The sequence below is a fragment of the Leptopilina heterotoma genome, unplaced genomic scaffold, assembly GCF_015476425.1.
Source record: "Leptopilina heterotoma isolate Lh14 unplaced genomic scaffold, ASM1547642v1 Lhet_146, whole genome shotgun sequence".
Taxonomy (NCBI): domain Eukaryota; kingdom Metazoa; phylum Arthropoda; class Insecta; order Hymenoptera; family Figitidae; genus Leptopilina; species Leptopilina heterotoma.
In genome coordinates this window covers 776289-795343 of record NW_025110864.1, presented here as the reverse complement: position 1 = coordinate 795343, position 19055 = coordinate 776289, and the positions used below count along the sequence as shown (strand labels likewise).

General features: G+C 27.0%; 1 protein-coding gene and 1 long non-coding RNA gene across 2 annotated transcripts; both read right to left on the bottom strand.

Moving 5' to 3' along the window:
* Window positions 1-8472: 8472 nt before the first annotated feature.
* Window positions 8473-8733, bottom strand: LOC122498314. The gene is made up of 2 exons (XR_006301222.1): window positions 8672-8733; window positions 8473-8593 (listed from the first exon to the last, which is right to left on the bottom strand). It is a non-coding gene; the product is annotated as an uncharacterized LOC122498314 (long non-coding RNA).
* Window positions 8734-9393: 660 nt separating this feature from the next.
* Window positions 9394-15676, bottom strand: LOC122498312 (SAGA-associated factor 73-like). The gene is made up of 3 exons (XM_043605994.1): window positions 15613-15676; window positions 9775-9998; window positions 9394-9682 (listed from the first exon to the last, which is right to left on the bottom strand). Exons 1-3 carry the CDS (start codon window positions 15645-15647, stop codon window positions 9513-9515), a joined length of 429 nt encoding a protein of 142 aa, XP_043461929.1. The 5' UTR covers window positions 15648-15676; the 3' UTR covers window positions 9394-9512.
* Window positions 15677-19055: the final 3379 nt, after the last annotated feature.

Sequence of the window (19055 nt, the reverse complement as noted above, 5' to 3'; positions counted from 1 at the left end):
AATTACAGAATATTCATAAAAATTTGTGAAATTTCCACAAAATTTCCTGGGTAAACTTTTCACCAAAATCTTGGTGAATATTTCACAAAATTTTGGGGAAAATTTTCCCCAGAAAATTTTGGGACATATTCCACAAAATGCCTTCAAAGTTGCGTCAACAGAATTTTGGGGAATTTTCACCACAAAATTTTTTACAGTGTACTACTTAGAAGCGTTTTTCCGAATTTAGCTATAGTCAGTCGGGTCTAGAACCACACCATGAACGGTCCGATTATACTATTTGTCAACGATCTATTTTTGAAGAACAAAGTTATATTAATAAATATTTATCACTGGTTAAATTATTGTGGAGCGGTAATTAATCGTGGGATACCTTCTGATTGTGAAGAGTAATAATTACAATATCATACTTCCGAAAGCGTTATTGCTGAAGCCCATCTGTTAGCAACTAAAGTAAACTACCATAAGCACTCTACATTATCGACGGCGCACGATTTAAAAAAGCGATGCAGAAATAAGAAGCGATTGGCTCCATAGCCCCGTTGGCTGCCTCACCCCGTTCTAGTCTACTTAGAATTTATTTCGTATGTATTTGAATTTATTTCGATTTTAATAAAGCGACATGATGATGGTGTCAAACCTTGCCTTTGAAACGTCGCCGTTATAAAAGTAAATATTTATTTATTAATTTATACTCCTGTCTTAAGCTCATCAAGCTATACAAGTGTTTATATTGGTACATTTTCTGTTTACAATATTATTTCTATATTTATATATAATACTAAATTTTGCGCCTACAGAACGACTTGAAAATAGGAGTACTCGCATTTGCCTGAACCACACGTATAATTCTCGACAGAGAAAAGGGAAACTGTAGAAAGCCTCTCCTGAACACAATCGGTTTATGGACAGCCGAGTTCTTATGGTGTGTACCAGACAAAAATCGACAGTGCACATCATTATACCTCGACGTCAAACATCCAGCTTGATATATTACGAAAGTGGTGAGAAACACCGGGCTATAGCGAGAGTCGAAGCGCGGTCACCCATCCAAGTACTAACCGCATTGGACGTTGCTTAACCTTGATGATCGCAAGCCACGGGGTCTCGCCACCGTAATTCACCATCGGTGTTCGAGCGCATGATAAGTACGAGAGGCGCGTAACGCATGTCTTTCCGTATTACTCATTTTGTATATTAATTTATGCATGATGAAAGTGAGTTTTCTTGGAAAACTACAGTTTTAGAACAGTCTGTAAGAGTGTGTAATCGGAAAGAGTCACTCAGATAATCTCTGTTTTTCATCACTAATTTATTATATATTTTAAATGTTAATTTTTATGTCCTTAAGTGTTATTTTAAATTACCTAGTTGTGAATGGTTTAGCTGCAACATTAATTGGTTAAGGGTATGTGGAATCAGCCAACTTCAATTAATACATGTATTAATATTCCCACCGGTTTTCTAAAAAAATATTTTATAAATCTTGACAAAATATAAGAAAAATAATATTTTATTTATTGAGGCATGGATCTCTAGTCCAATTAATACAAAAATTTGCTTTTAAATATTATTTTCCATTTAATAAAAAGTTTAATATTTTTTGAGAAAAAAAGACAATCAAATACAAATTAATATTGAAAAAAATGAATAAATTTATATTTTTCTATTCAAACTTTCATTTTTTTGACAATTTTCGAGAAAAAAAGACAATCGAATACAAATTGCCATTGAAAAAAATGAATGTTAACATAGAAAAATATAAATTTATTCATTTTTTTCAATATTAATTTGTATTTGATTGTCTTTTTTCTCAAAAAATATCAAACTTTTTATTAAATGAAAAATAATATTTAAAAGCAAATTTTTGTATTAATTGGACTAGAGATCCATGCCTCAATAAATAAAATATTATTTTTCTTATATTTTGTCAAGATTTATTAAATATTTTTTTAGAAAACCGGTGGGAATATTAATACATGTATTAATTGAAGTTGGCTGATTCCACATATCCTTAAATAAACAATTTATTGCATATTTTAATCGGTGTTTGTTTTGTTAATGTTTTAAACAAAATCGAACCAACCTAAAGATTATATTTTTACAAGAACATTTTTAACTGAAAAATAAACAATCGGTATATATAAGTGAATATGATTCATTCACTTATCTTCCAAAAATTGATATTAATAATTATTATATTTATTGTATTTTTCTTTTTAATGTAGATGATAAAACGATCGACTATAAGAAGGCATTTATAGAAGTGGAAAGTGGTGTTGCCAACTGTCTGCGCAAAACTGTCATTGCTTGCAAGATTAAAAAATTGCATGAAAGAGTAGAAGTAATAAATATTTAATATTAATAATAAATATTAATTTTTTTAATTGCGGTTAAGAGGTTTTAAACGAAATTTATTAATTTATGATAAATAAATTTTAAGATATTAAATGTACATGCATTTTAATAAAAAAATTAGTGTTTCTTTGTGAGTTTTTTTAATTAAATTATACAACATTTATTATTTTTTAAACAATTTTTGATACTTTTCCTTCGTTTGAAAAAAATTTTAAAAATGATCTTCAGAACACTATGCTATAAATAATGCTTTATTTTTTCTGCATTTAAATATGAACCTACTATTATTTTTTTAATTATTAATATTAATAAATTAAGGAAGAAACTTTCAATTCCTTTTGATACAAGCGTGAGAAATTTAAATTTCTGCAATTTTAAAAATTGAAGGTTATATTGAATAAAAATTATATTCTTTTGGCCATAATAAATTATTTAAGTAACATAACCTAAAGTTTAATTAATATTTCTTATTGACAGAAAATTTTAATTTTTATTCAAATGCAAGTTTCAATAGTTTTAAATATTCAAAATTAAATTCTTCGCCTTTCCACTTATAAATTACAGCGGTTTAAAATAAGAGAAATAATTTTACAAATGTACTATTTTGTAAAGTAGAATTTTCTATTTGTCATATTATTTTTAAAAATTTCCACATCTCTCCAGCTCGTAATTCATACTTTTTTTTTATTAATAATATTTAAAAAATTGAAGTGCAACAAGAAAATTGTTCAAGATTTGTGCAAAAGGGTGTACATAAGTTTTACTTTAAAAATATTAGTGTTTATGTGTGTTGTTTTAAGTTTACTTGTAAAAAATAATTGATTAAAGAATTTTTGATACCTTTGCTTCATTTATAGTAAATTGTACAAATTATTATGTGTTTATAAACATAAAAGAGGATTTATTTTTTATTTAAAACTTATTTGATAAGTGAGGGTACATATTAAATTATTACTAAAAATATTCTTCTTCTCTAATTATAGTTTGTAATCGAAATGATTGACCGATTTCACTTTTTAGAGGTTATTATTATTATTTTAAAACATAGGTTTCCTTTCCATTTTCTAAAAAGGACAACGGTCATGTCGAAACAAATAGAATTGTTTTTATATTTTTGGATGTATTAACAACACAGGCACACAAAAAAATAAAAAAGTCAAAACCCAGAGGTCACACCCCCCTATCCCCATGTTTTTGGGGTCGCTGAAACCGAATATGACCATGAAAAATTTTTTTTATCGGCCATTTTCCCGCTACCACCCCCTTACACCTGCTCCCGGGGGTTGATATTTCAGTTTAAAAAAAAGTGGAGTAGGGTGTCTATTCCTATGTTTTTTGGGTCGCTAAAACCAAAAAAGACTACCAAAAACAAATTCTTCCCTCCCTTAACCCCCTACAACCCCCTTAACATCCGAAAGGTGGGGGGTCGAAATTAGAATTTTCACGAAAAGTCGATTACGGTGTCTAAACCTACGTTTTTTGGGTCGCTGAAACCAAAAAAGACTACCAAAATCAAATCCTTTCCTCCCCCGACCCCCTACAACCCCCTGCAATAATTTTTTTCAAATAAATCGAACCGATTTTTGGGAAATTGAAAATTAAATATTAATTATCAAAAATTATTGCAGGGGGTTGTAGGGGGTCAAGGGTGGAAAGGACTTGATTTTGGTAGTCTTTTTTGGTTTCAGCGACCCAAAAAACGTAGGTTTAGACACCGTAATCGACTTTTCATGAAAATTCGAATTTCGACCCCCCACCTTTCGGATGTTAAGGGGGTTGTAGGGGGTTAAGGGAGGGAAGAATTTGTTTTTGGTAGTCTTTTTTGGTTTTAGCGACCCAAAAAACATAGGAATAGACACCCTACTCCACTTTTTTTTAAACTGAAATTTCAACCCCCGGGAGCAGGTGTAAGGGGGTGGTAGCGGGAAAATGGCCGATGAAAAAAATTTGTCATGGTCATATTCGGTTTCAGCGACCCCAAAAATATGGGGATAGGGGGGTGTGACCTCTGGGTTTTGACTTTTTTATTTTTTTGTGTGCCTGTGCAATTATTAAAATTACCTATATATAATAAATACAATTTATTTTGCTCTTTAGCTTTATTTTTTTTAATTAAAAATGTGTGTTAAATTAAATTAAATTTTTTTGACACTGATAATTCTTCTTTTTTCCGCCATTTGAATATTACAGTTTTTATTATTTGTACAAATAATTTATTTAAAACATTACTAACATCATTAATTAATAAATCTTTATATCGATAGAGCTTTTCACACAGAAATCACTCTTGTTTTTTACCCCATTTTGTTTGTACCCGTGAAAAAATGCATAATTATATTTTGTATGATATTGATAAATTAATTGAAAATTGGTTACATGAAATGATTAACATTAACCTCTATAAAAAACATAAATTAAAAGTACAATTTTTAAAACAATAACTTTACAAATAAAGTTACGAATTACTGTAGTATTTTCCAAATGTTATCCCTTTCTTACACGGAGAAACTTTTAATACCACTAATTCTTAAAACTGGTGAGACATTTTAGTATGTTAGGTTAGATTCAAGGGAAAAACGACATAGGTTATAGAAATTGCTATTGAGACTATCAAAAACACTCATTCAGTATATATTTTACAGTTCTTCATAAGGAAACTAACGAAAATTAGTATGTTGTTTTAGAAAGAAAATAATAATTTTTGCAAAGTTGGGAAAGCCATGAATTAAAAAGAAACACAACAAATTAATTGTCTATAGATACTCATAGAGACGATAGTGATACTTGGATCTGATGGTAGATGGCATTAGTGAATGTCACTGTAACTGTAGGTAAATATATTTAACACGACGTAAGAACCTAACCTATATTAATAACGCACACACGCACACGCAAGTAAAGACACGACGATTGGTCACGGAAACCGAAAGATCGCACGATTCGTTAGAAGTACACAGCTGAATCGTCCTTATATATTAAACGAGTGGAAAAATATGTGCCTTCGAGAGAGAGCATTTTTTAAAATAACTTACTAATCAAATTATGTAAATAAGTAAAAGTCGTGAAAAAAATTATGTTATATTGAGGAACAGTTCTTGAATTTAATTTGGCATGAGGAGACATTCACGTTTATTAATAAAAGGTTTTTTTCTTTCATACACGTGTGAATTTCAACTTCGAAAACATTAGGGTTAGTTCGCGACGTCAGGTGATGGACTCGGTGATGCTCGGGCGAAATCGGTTAAGTCCGCCCGCAGTCCTTCCAAAATTGGTATGTTACGTTAGAATGTCTGTTATATATTCTATCTATATGTGGAAAAAAGGTTAGAATTACCGTATTATTTCACAAACAAAAACTAGCATTTTATTCTTTTCTAAAGAAAAATAAGACTATTTCTAATGCAGATAGTAATTTTTGTAAACCGAAGGTTGCTTAATATATAACGAACTTATCATATTTTCGTATTAATGTTGAAATTATTAGCACAACGCACGAAAAATCCTCACATTCTAACGTACTTTTAGAATAAACATAACCAAATATATTTAATATTATAAGAAAAAGTTTCTCCGTGTAGTTTATTGCCTCTTGACAACTTACTCACCTTCATAGTATTTTTAAAAGAGGCGTATCTTTGTATAAGAAATTTTCTAATTTCTTTCCTAATTTCTTTTCTAATTCTTTCTAATTTCTAATTTTCTAATTTTATTTTCTAATAAGAACTACTGAAATAAATTAGCATAAAATAAAATTAAAATCTAAGCATGTGAATTTTGAGGTTAATGGAAACACCGTCAGCAAAGATGGATATGTTGAATTGAAAGAGGTTTTAAACTAATTTTTAAATGGTGCATTCACAATTTTGTAGGGAAAAAATGTCGAAATTTTGTTCACATATCTAGATGTAAGCCTGTTTCCACAATAACTAGTAAATCCATTTGGTTTTAAGTAAATTTATATTCTGCATATAAGTTTATTTTAGTTAAGTGAATTGAAATTAAATTATCGTAAATTACCTGCAGAATATGTAGTTACTGTATATCAAAAAAAGCAAATATATTTGAAAAATATTGTAGAAACCCCTTTACAACTACAGGTGTAAAGGCAATGTCAACATTTTTCTAATGGGCCTGTTCGGGATTGATCAAGAAATATGATTGGCTAATCTAACAGAATGTTTGGAAAAGTTTGTGCTGATTGGTCTTTATTTGCTGGTTCAACATTATCATTTATATATACTCAACGGTGGCATATTATTGTGTATAACCTCAAATTCTTGCTTAAATTTTGCATTTTAATACTTTATAATAATTTTCTTGTCAACGATTAAAATATTATGTCGACTTATACAGAAAATGACATAAATAAGATTTTTTTAAATATTATACAGACTCAAGAGTGGACTTATGATCCAAAAAAAAAAATTGATAATGAAAAGAAAAAATTCGAAGAATGGGAAAATATTAAAACAATTTTAAAATGCTACGATATAGACATTGCTGGTAAGTTATTGCTATATTGATTCTAATTTAAATGCCATTGCTATAACAAGATTATAATTACAATCATATCTTTAAAAAGTAATATTATCAAAAAATATAATAAAAATGTAAATTTTTCAAAACCCTTTACATGTCTGTAACCAACTGACAAAAAATTAATCAATAACATGCAAAAAATAAGTAATTTTCTTTGTTATAGATCCCAAGGAAAAGTGGAGAAAAATGCGAGAGGCTTTTGTGCGAAAACACAAACGTGGTAAAGAACATCAATTGAATTACTGCAGTGATATTCAGTTTTTAGTGCCGTTTATTAATCATAAAAAGTATGTTTTTTAGAAGTTTAATATTTGTTTTTTTTGTTTACTTTAAATTATGTCCAATTAAAAAATAAAATAATTAATTCCAGTGATTCCCGAAGTATGATGTCCGTGAATGATTCTGGTGAATGTTCTGAACTGTTAGCACCATCTGATTTAAGTGTTAGTCAGAACAATGAGGTTATGTTAAGGAATACAGAGGCTAATCAAATAATGGAAATAGAAGAGGATGTTATGATGGATGAAAATTTTTCTCAAATAAATAATAATAGTTTTAAAAACAGTTGCTCAGGTGGAAATGGAATCGATTTACAAACCATGCATTCAGTTGAATCTGATCATTTTTCAATTGTCTCGGATTCTACTAACTTGTCGTCGACTGTTTTTCCAATCAAAACATTCCAAATTTTAGGACAAACATCAAAAACACCTCCATCACCATCAGGAAACCACTCAGGCCTATCAACATGTTTACAACATGTGTCTAAAAATTTTTCCTCGGGAAATGCGCCTACAATTTCTACATTACACAATTCATTAGATGTTTCCAATTTTTCGTCAAATGAGATTTCAACATTGACCTCCCCTTCTGAAACTTCTTCATCGCCAACATCTGTTTCAAAATTATCGCAGACATCATCTTTCTTGAGTACAGAATCATCATTTTATATTCCAAATGCACATTTAAAACCTGTGCCTGTATCTATGTTTACAATCACAAAAGTTCTGGATGATAATAGAAAATCAAAAACTTCAGCAGGAATATCAAGATCGTCATCAATTGCCTCTATTGGACAAGTTCCAAAAAATGGAAAAAATGTAAGACCCGGCAAATTCAAATCAACAATTATACCACCATTGGATGATTTCGCAATTAGAAAAAAGAAAAAGCAAGATGATTCTTCCAATGTAGCTTCAGAAGCTATGTCGGAAATTTCAAAAAATATGACAGAAGTATCCACAAAGTTGAGTGATTATATCTCATTAAAGTCAAAATTGTTAAATTCTCAAATGCAATCCGACAGTCAAGATGATTTATTTAATATTATTAAAAGAGAATTTAGTAGTCTCGCTTTAAGTGACCAGAGGATAATATTAAAAACAATCCGTGACGAAATTGATTTTTTTTAGAAAGTTAAAGGAAAAAAAACTTCAAAAAGTATTTTAACCGACTTTATTGCACTTTTAAATTCTTATTCTTTATTTAAAAAAATATTTGTAAGTGTTCTCACTTTAATAATCAGCATTTTATTGTTATTTATAACGTAGAGTGTTTTCAGGACCTTAATTTTTGTCAAATAAAATTGTTTATATTGTGGCCTTGGGTCCAAAAGATTTGAGAAAGTTGTTAAAAATCAGCAATTATTACTTTATTTCATCGAATGCATTTTCACTGTGAACACAGCTCATCAGGACTACAGAAAAAATATAAAAAAGTTGAGTAAATAGAAAATATGAAATCAATAGCAACATTGTGTGTGGAATAGACCTACCACATTGTTCAATGATACAAATTTATAAAACTTTTAAAAAATTTAAATTCGAAAAGTTTTTAAAGGCCAACATAACCTCAAAGTCGAGACCTGTCAAAAAATGGAATAAAATTTGTTCGGATTTTATAAACTTATTTGTTTAAATTGTTTTTAATTGTTTTTAATTGTTTCGGATTGTTATTTATAAACATTTCAAATGTTATATTAATAATTTCTAAACATTTTGAAATTAAACTACTATCTTACAGTATTTTATAAAATAATGTTAGTTAACATGAGCTTGTATCAATAAATTCGTATAAAAGATAAAAGAAAGTGTCTATTTTTACACAATCCTAAACTAATAAAACAAATAATTCTTTTTAAATATTAATATTTGTTTAACAAATTTTTTTTGAAACGCACAAAAAAATAAAACTAAATAATAATAAAAAAGTCATACGTAAAAATCTGTTATTTTTGTTAGTAGGATTAACTTACCTTCTTCGTGTAATAATTCAAATATAAAAACTGATTTTTCCCATTGAATAGTAATACCAAACACTTTTTACAAATTAATTCTTTAGTAAGTAAAAAAATTGTAATGCAATAGTGTTAAAGCTTAAAGAATATTTATTTCTTAATAAATCTTAAAACTTTAGTAGCTTTACATATATTTGAAATTTTTATCTTAGAGTATAAAATTTAAGAAACTATTTGTTTCAGTATTTATAAATGTCCTTAATTTCTTTTACAGTAAACAAAAATTATTAAATGAGTAATTTTTTGATTAAAGGAATAATTTGAATGAAAGCAGGATAAGAACATTGAAAGCAACTGTGAAAAAAGTTACCCCGAAAATTTATTTTTTTTTCTTTTCGTAAATGATGTTCATTATATTCTCAAAGCATCTTCTCCTCTTGAGCTTGGGAACTTGGTCCCATAAGTCTTTGATCATGGCTAAATAATCTTTCGTTCTTGTTTCAGCAATCAAAGTTTCATTTTCTTTCTCCCGAACTGTGTCACCATCAACTGAAACATATATTTTTCAATAATGTTATACTCTTGAACTACGTCGATTATAATAATATTTAAATGTGTGTAAATTATGTAAGTAACAATACTTGGTCCTGAATTGTGATAATCAGCAGCATTTGGAAATTTGTGGTTTTTATCTTGATTCAATAAGACATTGCTTCTGTTTTTTAAATCTGTATCATCATAATCACCATTATCGTCTTCTATTGCATCATAATCATTACCATCGTCGTCGTCATCAGAAGTATCAGTGTCAACAGCATCATTATCATTATTTTTGGTTCTCACTAGCTTACAGGAACTGTCTGTTCTGTTACATATGAACATTAGTCATAAAGAAGAATCATTGCATAAAATGGTAATTACTTATTTTTTTATTTTTATTGTTCAGACCTATCTTAATAGAATTTACTTAATTTACTTTACTTATTTTTAAACATATTCAGACGAAAAAGGATTACATCATTTTCACAAAGAGATTATTTTATTCATTTTAGAAAATATATACCCTACGATGGAAATTGCGCATTCGCTATTTTCCAATAACTATCAAATAACTTTTAGCTTAAAAAAATAGATACAACTGATAATATTCTGAACAAATGACTCCTTAAAGAAATTAGGTTTTTCTTTTTAGATATTATATTTTTAAAGTTAGAATTTATTTAAGTCTTTAAACAATTTACGGTTTCACAGTTAACACTCGTAGTGTATACTTTGAAAATATATACGTAATTAAGCTAAAAAAATTAAGCTACTTTTTTAAATTATACTTTGTTAAGAAACTGTTTGTGTTTAGGAAAAATATTTGTGAATAAATAGTTTTAAATTTAAATAATCGTTGGCAGGTTGTCTACTGGTCCTGTAATTAGAAAAAATGTCTTCGAATGTCCCGGATTTTCTACATTTGTCCTTAAATTTTCCATAGTTTACCTTAAAATTTATATTAATAATCGTTGTGTTACTATCTTAATAATTCTCTTTTTCAATATTTTTAATTTTCAAATGAATGTATTTAAAATCATCGAATTCATGCAAAAGTTTGAAAAGTTTTAAATTCCTTTAAAGAATTTTATTATTTATGAAAATAATTAAATTCTCAAGAAGAATTATTTAAAAAAATTTGAAAATCCTAATTAAATATTTTTGAAGTATTATATCCAATTTTTTTTTAATAATTGAGTTTCTTTAATAATCTTAAATGGAAATTTTGAATGTATACACGGAAAAAATAAGTTCAGCAGATTTTACGAAACTAATTTCGCACTAGCGGATATTTAAGATTCCTAGACGAAGTTTTTCAAAAACCCAGAAACTTTCACTACTTTAAGCAGAACAATTGTCGAGAAACTGCAACCAGTGTTGTAATTTATAAAACAAGCTTGAATGTAGAAATGTTTCGTATTTTCTGGTGAACATTTTATCAGAAAATGGTAAAAATATTTCGTGCAATCTAAAAACGCGTGGTTTGAGTTTCCACTTCGCTGTCTATCGTGAATTCTCGAACACAAAGTTTCGTAAAATTCTATACGGGGTGTACCAAAAGTCGCGTTATAAATAGATATGTTGAAGCTTGTCTCGTCGCGTCGGTATTAACTTGTCTGCTGTATATAGATATAATGTGGAAGGAAAAAGAGAACTGCTTTACCTGCCGGTAACATTTGGATAATTGTTTTCTTTTACGTATTTCACATTTCATTGTTCCAAATTCGTAACATTTTTTATGTGCTTTTGTAATCCAAACTTTTAATTATTATTAATTTCTTTTAATTTACAGTCCAATAAATTTTATAGTTTATCATAATATTTACCGATGACAATATATATATTAATTTCTCAAGTTTTAACTGTTATTACTTCAAATTTTAGACAATTTAATATAAACATTTTTTGAGTTTGAATTTAATTTTGAAAATTTTTTGTCAATTTATTTATAATTTAAAATTAAGAATAAAATTATTTTCTAAAAATTGAAAAATTTTATAGAGATTTTATAACTAATTATAATCAAAAAATGTTATTTTAAAAACCATAAAATATTTTGTATAACTTTTAAAAAAATGATTTTTTTAAAAATTAATATTCAGTATATTGACATTTCTCACAAGCGCAGTTTTAATCTCCTCAGTTAGTATATAAAGAAACTCAATTCTTTCATCTACAAGTGCGAGTTATATTGTATGTGCGTTGCGTCAGAATTCGTTTATATGTATGCGTATTTCCGTTAAGTTAGTGTCAGAATAAAATAAGTCAATCCCAGGAAGGAAGAGTAAGGAGACCAAACTCTGCTTCTACAAATGTCTGAGAAATATGCACGAAAAGTGCCAGACTCACTGTGTTCTAGTTGATCACCAATTAAGTCGATCATGCGCACTGAACTAAAGTTCAGTGTTGACATAGATGAAAAGTGTGGTTATGTCAAGGTAAATATTATATAGTTTAAAAAGTGTTAATTTTAAAAGCAAATTTATTTATTTGCAATTGTGATATTATTTAGATTTTCAAAATAATAAAATTTAATAATATATTTATAAAAAGGGAAAAATTTTGCGAAAATGGTTAAGAAGAATTGTGTTTATAACTAGAGTATATTTACATACCGTAGAAGGATAGAAGAGACTAATGTTTTTAGACTCTTTTTCTTTCTTTACATCCTGGCAGACAACACGACATTTTTTAAATAAAATAAATAAATAATTATTAAAACGAAATGTATTGTATAATTATGTATGTATCTCACTAAGACCGGCTAAATGTAAACATTAGATCTTACATCTCACTCGCACAATTTTTACGAGAAACAGAGACACAACACAGCTTATGCGCATGATCAACTTAATTGGAGGTCGACTAGAACGCAGTGAGCCTGGCACTTTTCGTGCATATTTCTCTGAGATTTTTAAAGCGCTTTCTACACAGAGTTCGGTCTCCTTACTCTTCCTTCCTGGTCAATCCAAGCGAACCATTGCGTTGTAGAGGGCAGTCACATGTGTCGAACCAATCATCTATCTCCTATAGAAGACGAGAAAAAATGGTCTTGAGAGCTCATTGGTACATTAAGAAATTCTTTTTTCTGCTTTATTCGTTTTTTTCTCCGTGAATATTTTTTTCCGTGGCGCATGCGCTTCAGGCTAAACATTTTACAAAACTCTTGAATTAGAACGTCCAACCGATCATTTGTGAATTCCATAGAATTTTTTTTGAGTTTTCGAGAAACGCAGTCATCATATATTACTATTGATTCTGTTTTATCTTATACTAAACTCCTCTCCGTATCCGCTATTCCAAAATTAGTTTCGTAAAATGTACTAAATTAATTTTTTCCGTGTAATAAAAATTAATGGATAAGATTATGAAAACGATTTTATTGTTTATAAAAGTAATTTAATTTTGGCGATTAATTTTACTATAACATCTAAATATAATTGAACTGTTTCGAAGGATTTATTAAAAATTAAAAAAAAATTAAATTCTTTCATGAAATTCTATTAAAATATTATTGAAAAGTATTGCAAATTTTTGCAAAACATTTTATTACTTATACATAAAAATTTAAATTATTTCGAAGAATTTAATTATTTATGAAAATGATTAAATTTTACTATTTATAAATATGATTCAATTGTTCCGAAGGATTTATGGAAATTTTATCAAATAATGGAATTTTTTCAAAATATATTATTTTAAAAATTAAAAAAAATTAATTGTTTCATAAAATTTTAGAAAATAATTGAAGTTTTGCAAAGATTTTACTATTTAAAAAAATTAAATTTTTGCGAAAAATGTTATTATTTATAAAAATAATTGAATTCTTACAAAGAATGTTATTATTTATGGAAATAATTGAATTCTAGCGCGAATAATTTTAATAAACATTTGAAATAAATAAAGAAGAATAATTAATTAGTAAATTACTTAATAATTAAATTTTTTGAAAGTTTGAATCTGAAATTATTGGAAAATTTATATTTGAAAATAAAAAGGTTGCTGTCCTGGAAAAAAAAATCTGTCCTGGAATGTCCTGAAAATGTCCTGGAATTTTAAATCATAATTTTCAGTAGACACCTTGGTTGAAAAAAAAATGTTTAGAATTTTTATGTATAATTTAATGTATTGAGAAAAAATCTGACGCACATTTAGAACAAAAGTTACTTCAATATCATTAATTTGCATTTAAAAAAAGGAAAACTATATTGTAAATTCGTTTTAGTGAGAGATTAAAGGATTCAATTCTTGATATTTTAAACTATTAAAAAATTTGTTGTAAAATATTAAAAATTAAGTTTTCATACTTCTACCATAAAGGGCTTAAAATGAAATTTATCTTCTTTCTTAATTGACATTGTGACCTTGCATTAACCTCTCTTTCGATCGTTTGATATATTATTTCTAATAAAAGTATATAACATTAAAGAGAACAATTTTAAAATCATTCACAATCTTACAGTGTTTAATAGCAAAATCTTTTAATTACCGTCAACCGGGGCTATTTTGTGCACCAAATAGCTTTTTTTTGATTCAAAGATTTATTTAAATTCAGAATTAAGAGAATAAAGAAAATCAACTTTTGATATATGTTGTGGACATCCTTCTGAAGGTTTCCTATAAATTTTGCAAAGAAAAAAATTTTTTTGTCTTAGTTATAGTCATTGAAATTCGTGAACACAATAACTCCCGGGATGGGGCTATTTTGTGCATCGAACTTTGTTTTTCTATAATGTTGCGTAAACAATTTTTTTAATCGTTTCTGCTTCATGAAATCTTTTGTGTATATATTTGAGAGTAAATTAAAAAAAGAATGACCTAGTAAAATTTTTTTTGTAGATATATTATACAAAAAATGTAAAATAAAGCACTAAAATTTTGCTAAAATCTGGATTTACTAAAAATTAACAATCTTTCTTTAAATTGTATATTACGCAGATATTAAATAAAATTTTTTTCTTTTTTAATATATATTTTATAATAATATACTAATATAATTATAAAATGATCGTTTAAACACTTATAAATAACTTTAAAACATCATTTCAATAGGAGCTTTTTTAATGGTTTTGAATGATATTTTTAAAAAACTTGAAATAAATATTTTTAAGGTTAAATAGATAACATATTAATATCTAATATGACTTTCAAGTTATTTTAAGAGAAACGAGAAAATAGTTTTAAAACTAATTTTAAAAACTTATAAATATTAATTAAAGTTCATTTTTTGAGGTTACGTTGTGCACCGGTAGAGCTTTTAATCGTTTTAATGATTTTAATTAACGTATTTACAGTTTTTTGACAGAAAAGTAAGACAAAAATGTATTAAAATGATAAACAGAATCTTCTTTACTTACTAAATAAAATATTTATGAAAAATATTTGATTTTTTTAAGTGCACAAAATAGCCCCATGGAATCCTGGTTTTTCAGTTTTTTCCACTTTTCTCTTAAAATAATGAATAAAAAGTTAGCGCATTACGTAAGTATCATCACAACACAATTGAAAACAAATATCTAACACAGTTTATGAGACACATTAAAACTCTAGAAGATCTGGTATAATTTTTCCGAACTTTCAAAATTATTTAAACAAATTTTCCGTTTTTAGGAATTTTTTTCTCTTAATTGCCAAAGAATTAAATAATAACATTTAGTGCTCTCTATTTTCATGTAATCCAACTTTCATTTAACAAAATAGCAGATTAAAATAATTCATTTTAATAATTTTTTTCATTAAAAAACTCGCGTGCACAAAATAGCTCCCGGATGCACAAAATAGCCCCAGTTGACGGTATTTAAGTAAAACTTTTCAAAAAAGCACAAATATATTATAACCTCAGTTTTCAGCTTTGAAAATATAACTTTTTGTAACATTTTTCATTTCATGCTAATAACAATAAGGAATTTACTACAAATAAAATATTTTACAATACTTACTCTCGGTGAGCGATATAAGGTTTAAGAAAATCCATACCATTGAAATACTCAAAATTATTAATTTTATTGCTGGCAGCTGATCCCGATGGCATGTAACTTGTAATATTTCTGCGAGCCTGTGTATACTTGTCTTTCAAATATTTCCATTTACCTTTCGCTTGCTTGCCTGTAAAATAAAAGAAGCATGTAGACTTTAGTGTAAAGAAATAATAATATTTTTTATTCATATTATATTAAGAAAAAAAAGGAAAAAAATCAACTATACATATTTTTTCAAAGTTCAAGAGATGTTGCATAACATTTCTTTTCTCATGTTATTTTTGCAGGTCGTTACTTTCATTATTACTTGTAGTATTATTTTAATCATAATTGTTATTATTGTTTTTTTATTATTAAAAAGAATTCCATAGAAAACAAATATGTTGAAGTTAATCCCTGCCAATTTTAAAAAATCGAAGACCAAATTTAGTTCACACGTAAAATTAAAATATTTTTCGCCTAAAATGAAAATCATCTGTCGAGGGTTTTTAAAATGAACTCGATTTTTCTCGTTTTTTGTAGGTTAATTGCTGTTTTTCATTAAAAATTGAATATTAAATTCTTTTTTATTTCCCTTCTTAAAGGTCTCGTGAACAATTTCCTATAGATGAAGACTTATTTTTGTTATTAATTGTGGTTAAATTAAAAAAAATTCTCAAAAAATCATGTTTCTTTGAGATTTTTGGGTTATTTCTTAAAATTACTTTAATTATTCAACACTTGTAGTAAGTTTAATAATTTTTTTTATTTTGAAGATAGGAATACGTAATTTAAACACATTACAATAGTAAGCCAGTTTCTACATGTATTTTAATAAATAACCCAAAAATAGCAAAGAAACAAGATTTTTTGATAATTTATTTTAATTTAACCACAATTAATAACAAAAATAAATCTTTATCTATAAGAAATTGTTGATTCTAAATCTTCGAATAGTTTGAATTCGAACCTTTTTAGTTCGAATTCGAACTTTTCGCACATCTCTACCATAAATATATATATATTGAGATTTTAACCAATTCAATCACTTTCTAGAATATTTTACATGTTCGTTTAAATGTTTAGGCTCTATTCTTATCTAAATATTAAAAATTCCAATTTTCCTGTAAGAAATTTAAATATTTTGAAAAATACGAAAGATATTGAAATTTTCTGAATTATATATCAGGATTTAAACTCAATTAATAATGTTTTAGAATATTTTACATATCCGTTTAAAATTTTATGCTCTACGTTTGTCTGAATGTCAAAAAGAGTTATACGATTTTATTTATAAACATTCGATCATTTGAAATATATTCGCGGTTTTTATTTACCGGTGATTCTCTACCGCGAATGTTGATAATTAAATTTATGTTTTTTTAAATAAAGTTATGAAAATGTTTTATACTTTCTGCAGGTTCCGTGAGCGACATTTCAGCTTGGCAAAACACTGATTTATATACAGCCCTAGAGAACAACGAAATTGATTTGCCACCAAATTTTCCTTTGCCTGGGACAAACATTGAAATGCCTTACTGCTTCATCGGAGATGAAATATTTCCACAAAAAAGATATTTGGTGAAGCCGTATGCAAGAAGTCGAGGATTAGTTGAAAGACAAAGGAACTTAAACTATAGGTATACTCAGAAAATAATTATGTTAACAGGATTGCCATAAACCTGGAAGACATAAAACACTTTACATTTTCATGAAATTTTTCTCCTATTATGAAAAACTTCGAAAACCTGGAAATGTTAGGCATATTTATGATATCTTTTTCAAAAATTTAACTTCTTCTATTTCAATCGCGAAAATATAATGTTTAACAGTTAAAATATAAATTATAGGATTTAAATTTATTAATGATGGTTAAAACAAATATAAAGTTTCTAAATCTTAGTATCTGTTCAAACATATTCGTTTCCATAATTGTAAATTTTCAATTTAATGCTTATGAATATATTTTATAAATCCAACTATTTTATTCAAACTCTTTACAAATTTTTTTGCTTGATTATGAGAAATTCGTTAACTTGAATAAATGTATAGAGGAATTAAACATGAAAAAGAAAATACTATAAAAAAATAATTCAAAAAGTAAAAATTTTGAATTGTTTTTATTTCATTCTCATCAAATGAAAAATTTTTGCTTTATTTATTCGTTTATTTAAAAGCATATAATATCTTTAATTAAATTTTAATTATTTATTGTATTCATAAATTAGTTTGATTATAATTTAATTAATTAAAAGACTGTTTTTTTGATCGCAACTAGGGTAAATGCACTAGTAGTCGGACACTTAAGGATACAATCTTAAATTATGCTTTTTTTCTTGAAATAGCAAATATCTACTGTGTTTATAAGCACATTATCAATTAAATGAGTTCTTCAGGATTAAAAATCATATAAATTTGTTACAAATAGTTGAGTATTTAATAAAATATAAACATTTTAATAAAAAATTACGAATGCTTTAGTAGTCGGACACTTTTTCCCCTTGTTTCTATAGTCGGACATCTGTCAGATATTTTGGATTTATAAAGTAAAACAGATAATTTTTTAATTGCTATCTGCTGGAAAATCGAATTAAAGCATATTAGAAGTTATTAATATAATATTTAAACCCTATAAGTTTTAATATTTATGATTAATTATCAACAAAACTTTGTGCCACTCATCGCGCTACTCGAAAATGGTTGTATCTATAGTCGGACACCATGATTTTTAAAACATTAAATAAAATATTTCTTGTTTAATTATTTTCGAAAATAACACTATTTTAATAAAATATAAACTTCACACATTCGTCTAGTATACTTTTTAAAGCAATTATCACAATGCATTATTATGTATTTGTCAAAAAACACGAAAGTGTTCGACTACTAGTACTGTCCGACTATACCCGCACTTACCCTATATGAAAATCCAATCTATTAATTTCAATTTCAGGTTATCCAGAGCAAGAAATTGCATTGAGGATACCTTCGGTCTTTGGGTAGCCAAATGGCAAATTTTGAACAAAAGTTTGAACATGAAATTGAGTAACTCCATTGCTGTCGTAAAAGCACTTGTTTGCCTACACAATTTCCTCATAAGTGAGGAGTTACTTACAAATGAGGAAGACAGATTGTATGTTGAAGAGAATCGAAATAGAGGTAGAAATGTCAATGAAAATAAAAACAACCAGGAAGGAGAAGTCGAACCTGCCCCTTTTCATGTTTTGCAGCAAAAAGAAGTTCTAGCTGACTACTTTATGTCAGATGAAGGAGCTTTAGAATAAAAAGCAAATTTTACTTTTAAAAGTAAATTACTGGCTCCCTGTTAAGTTTAAATGTTTTCGCTCTTCAAATTTTGGATTTAAAAGTCAGTTACTGTCTCCCTGTGAAGTTTGGATTTCTTTGCTCTTTAATTTTTACTTTTA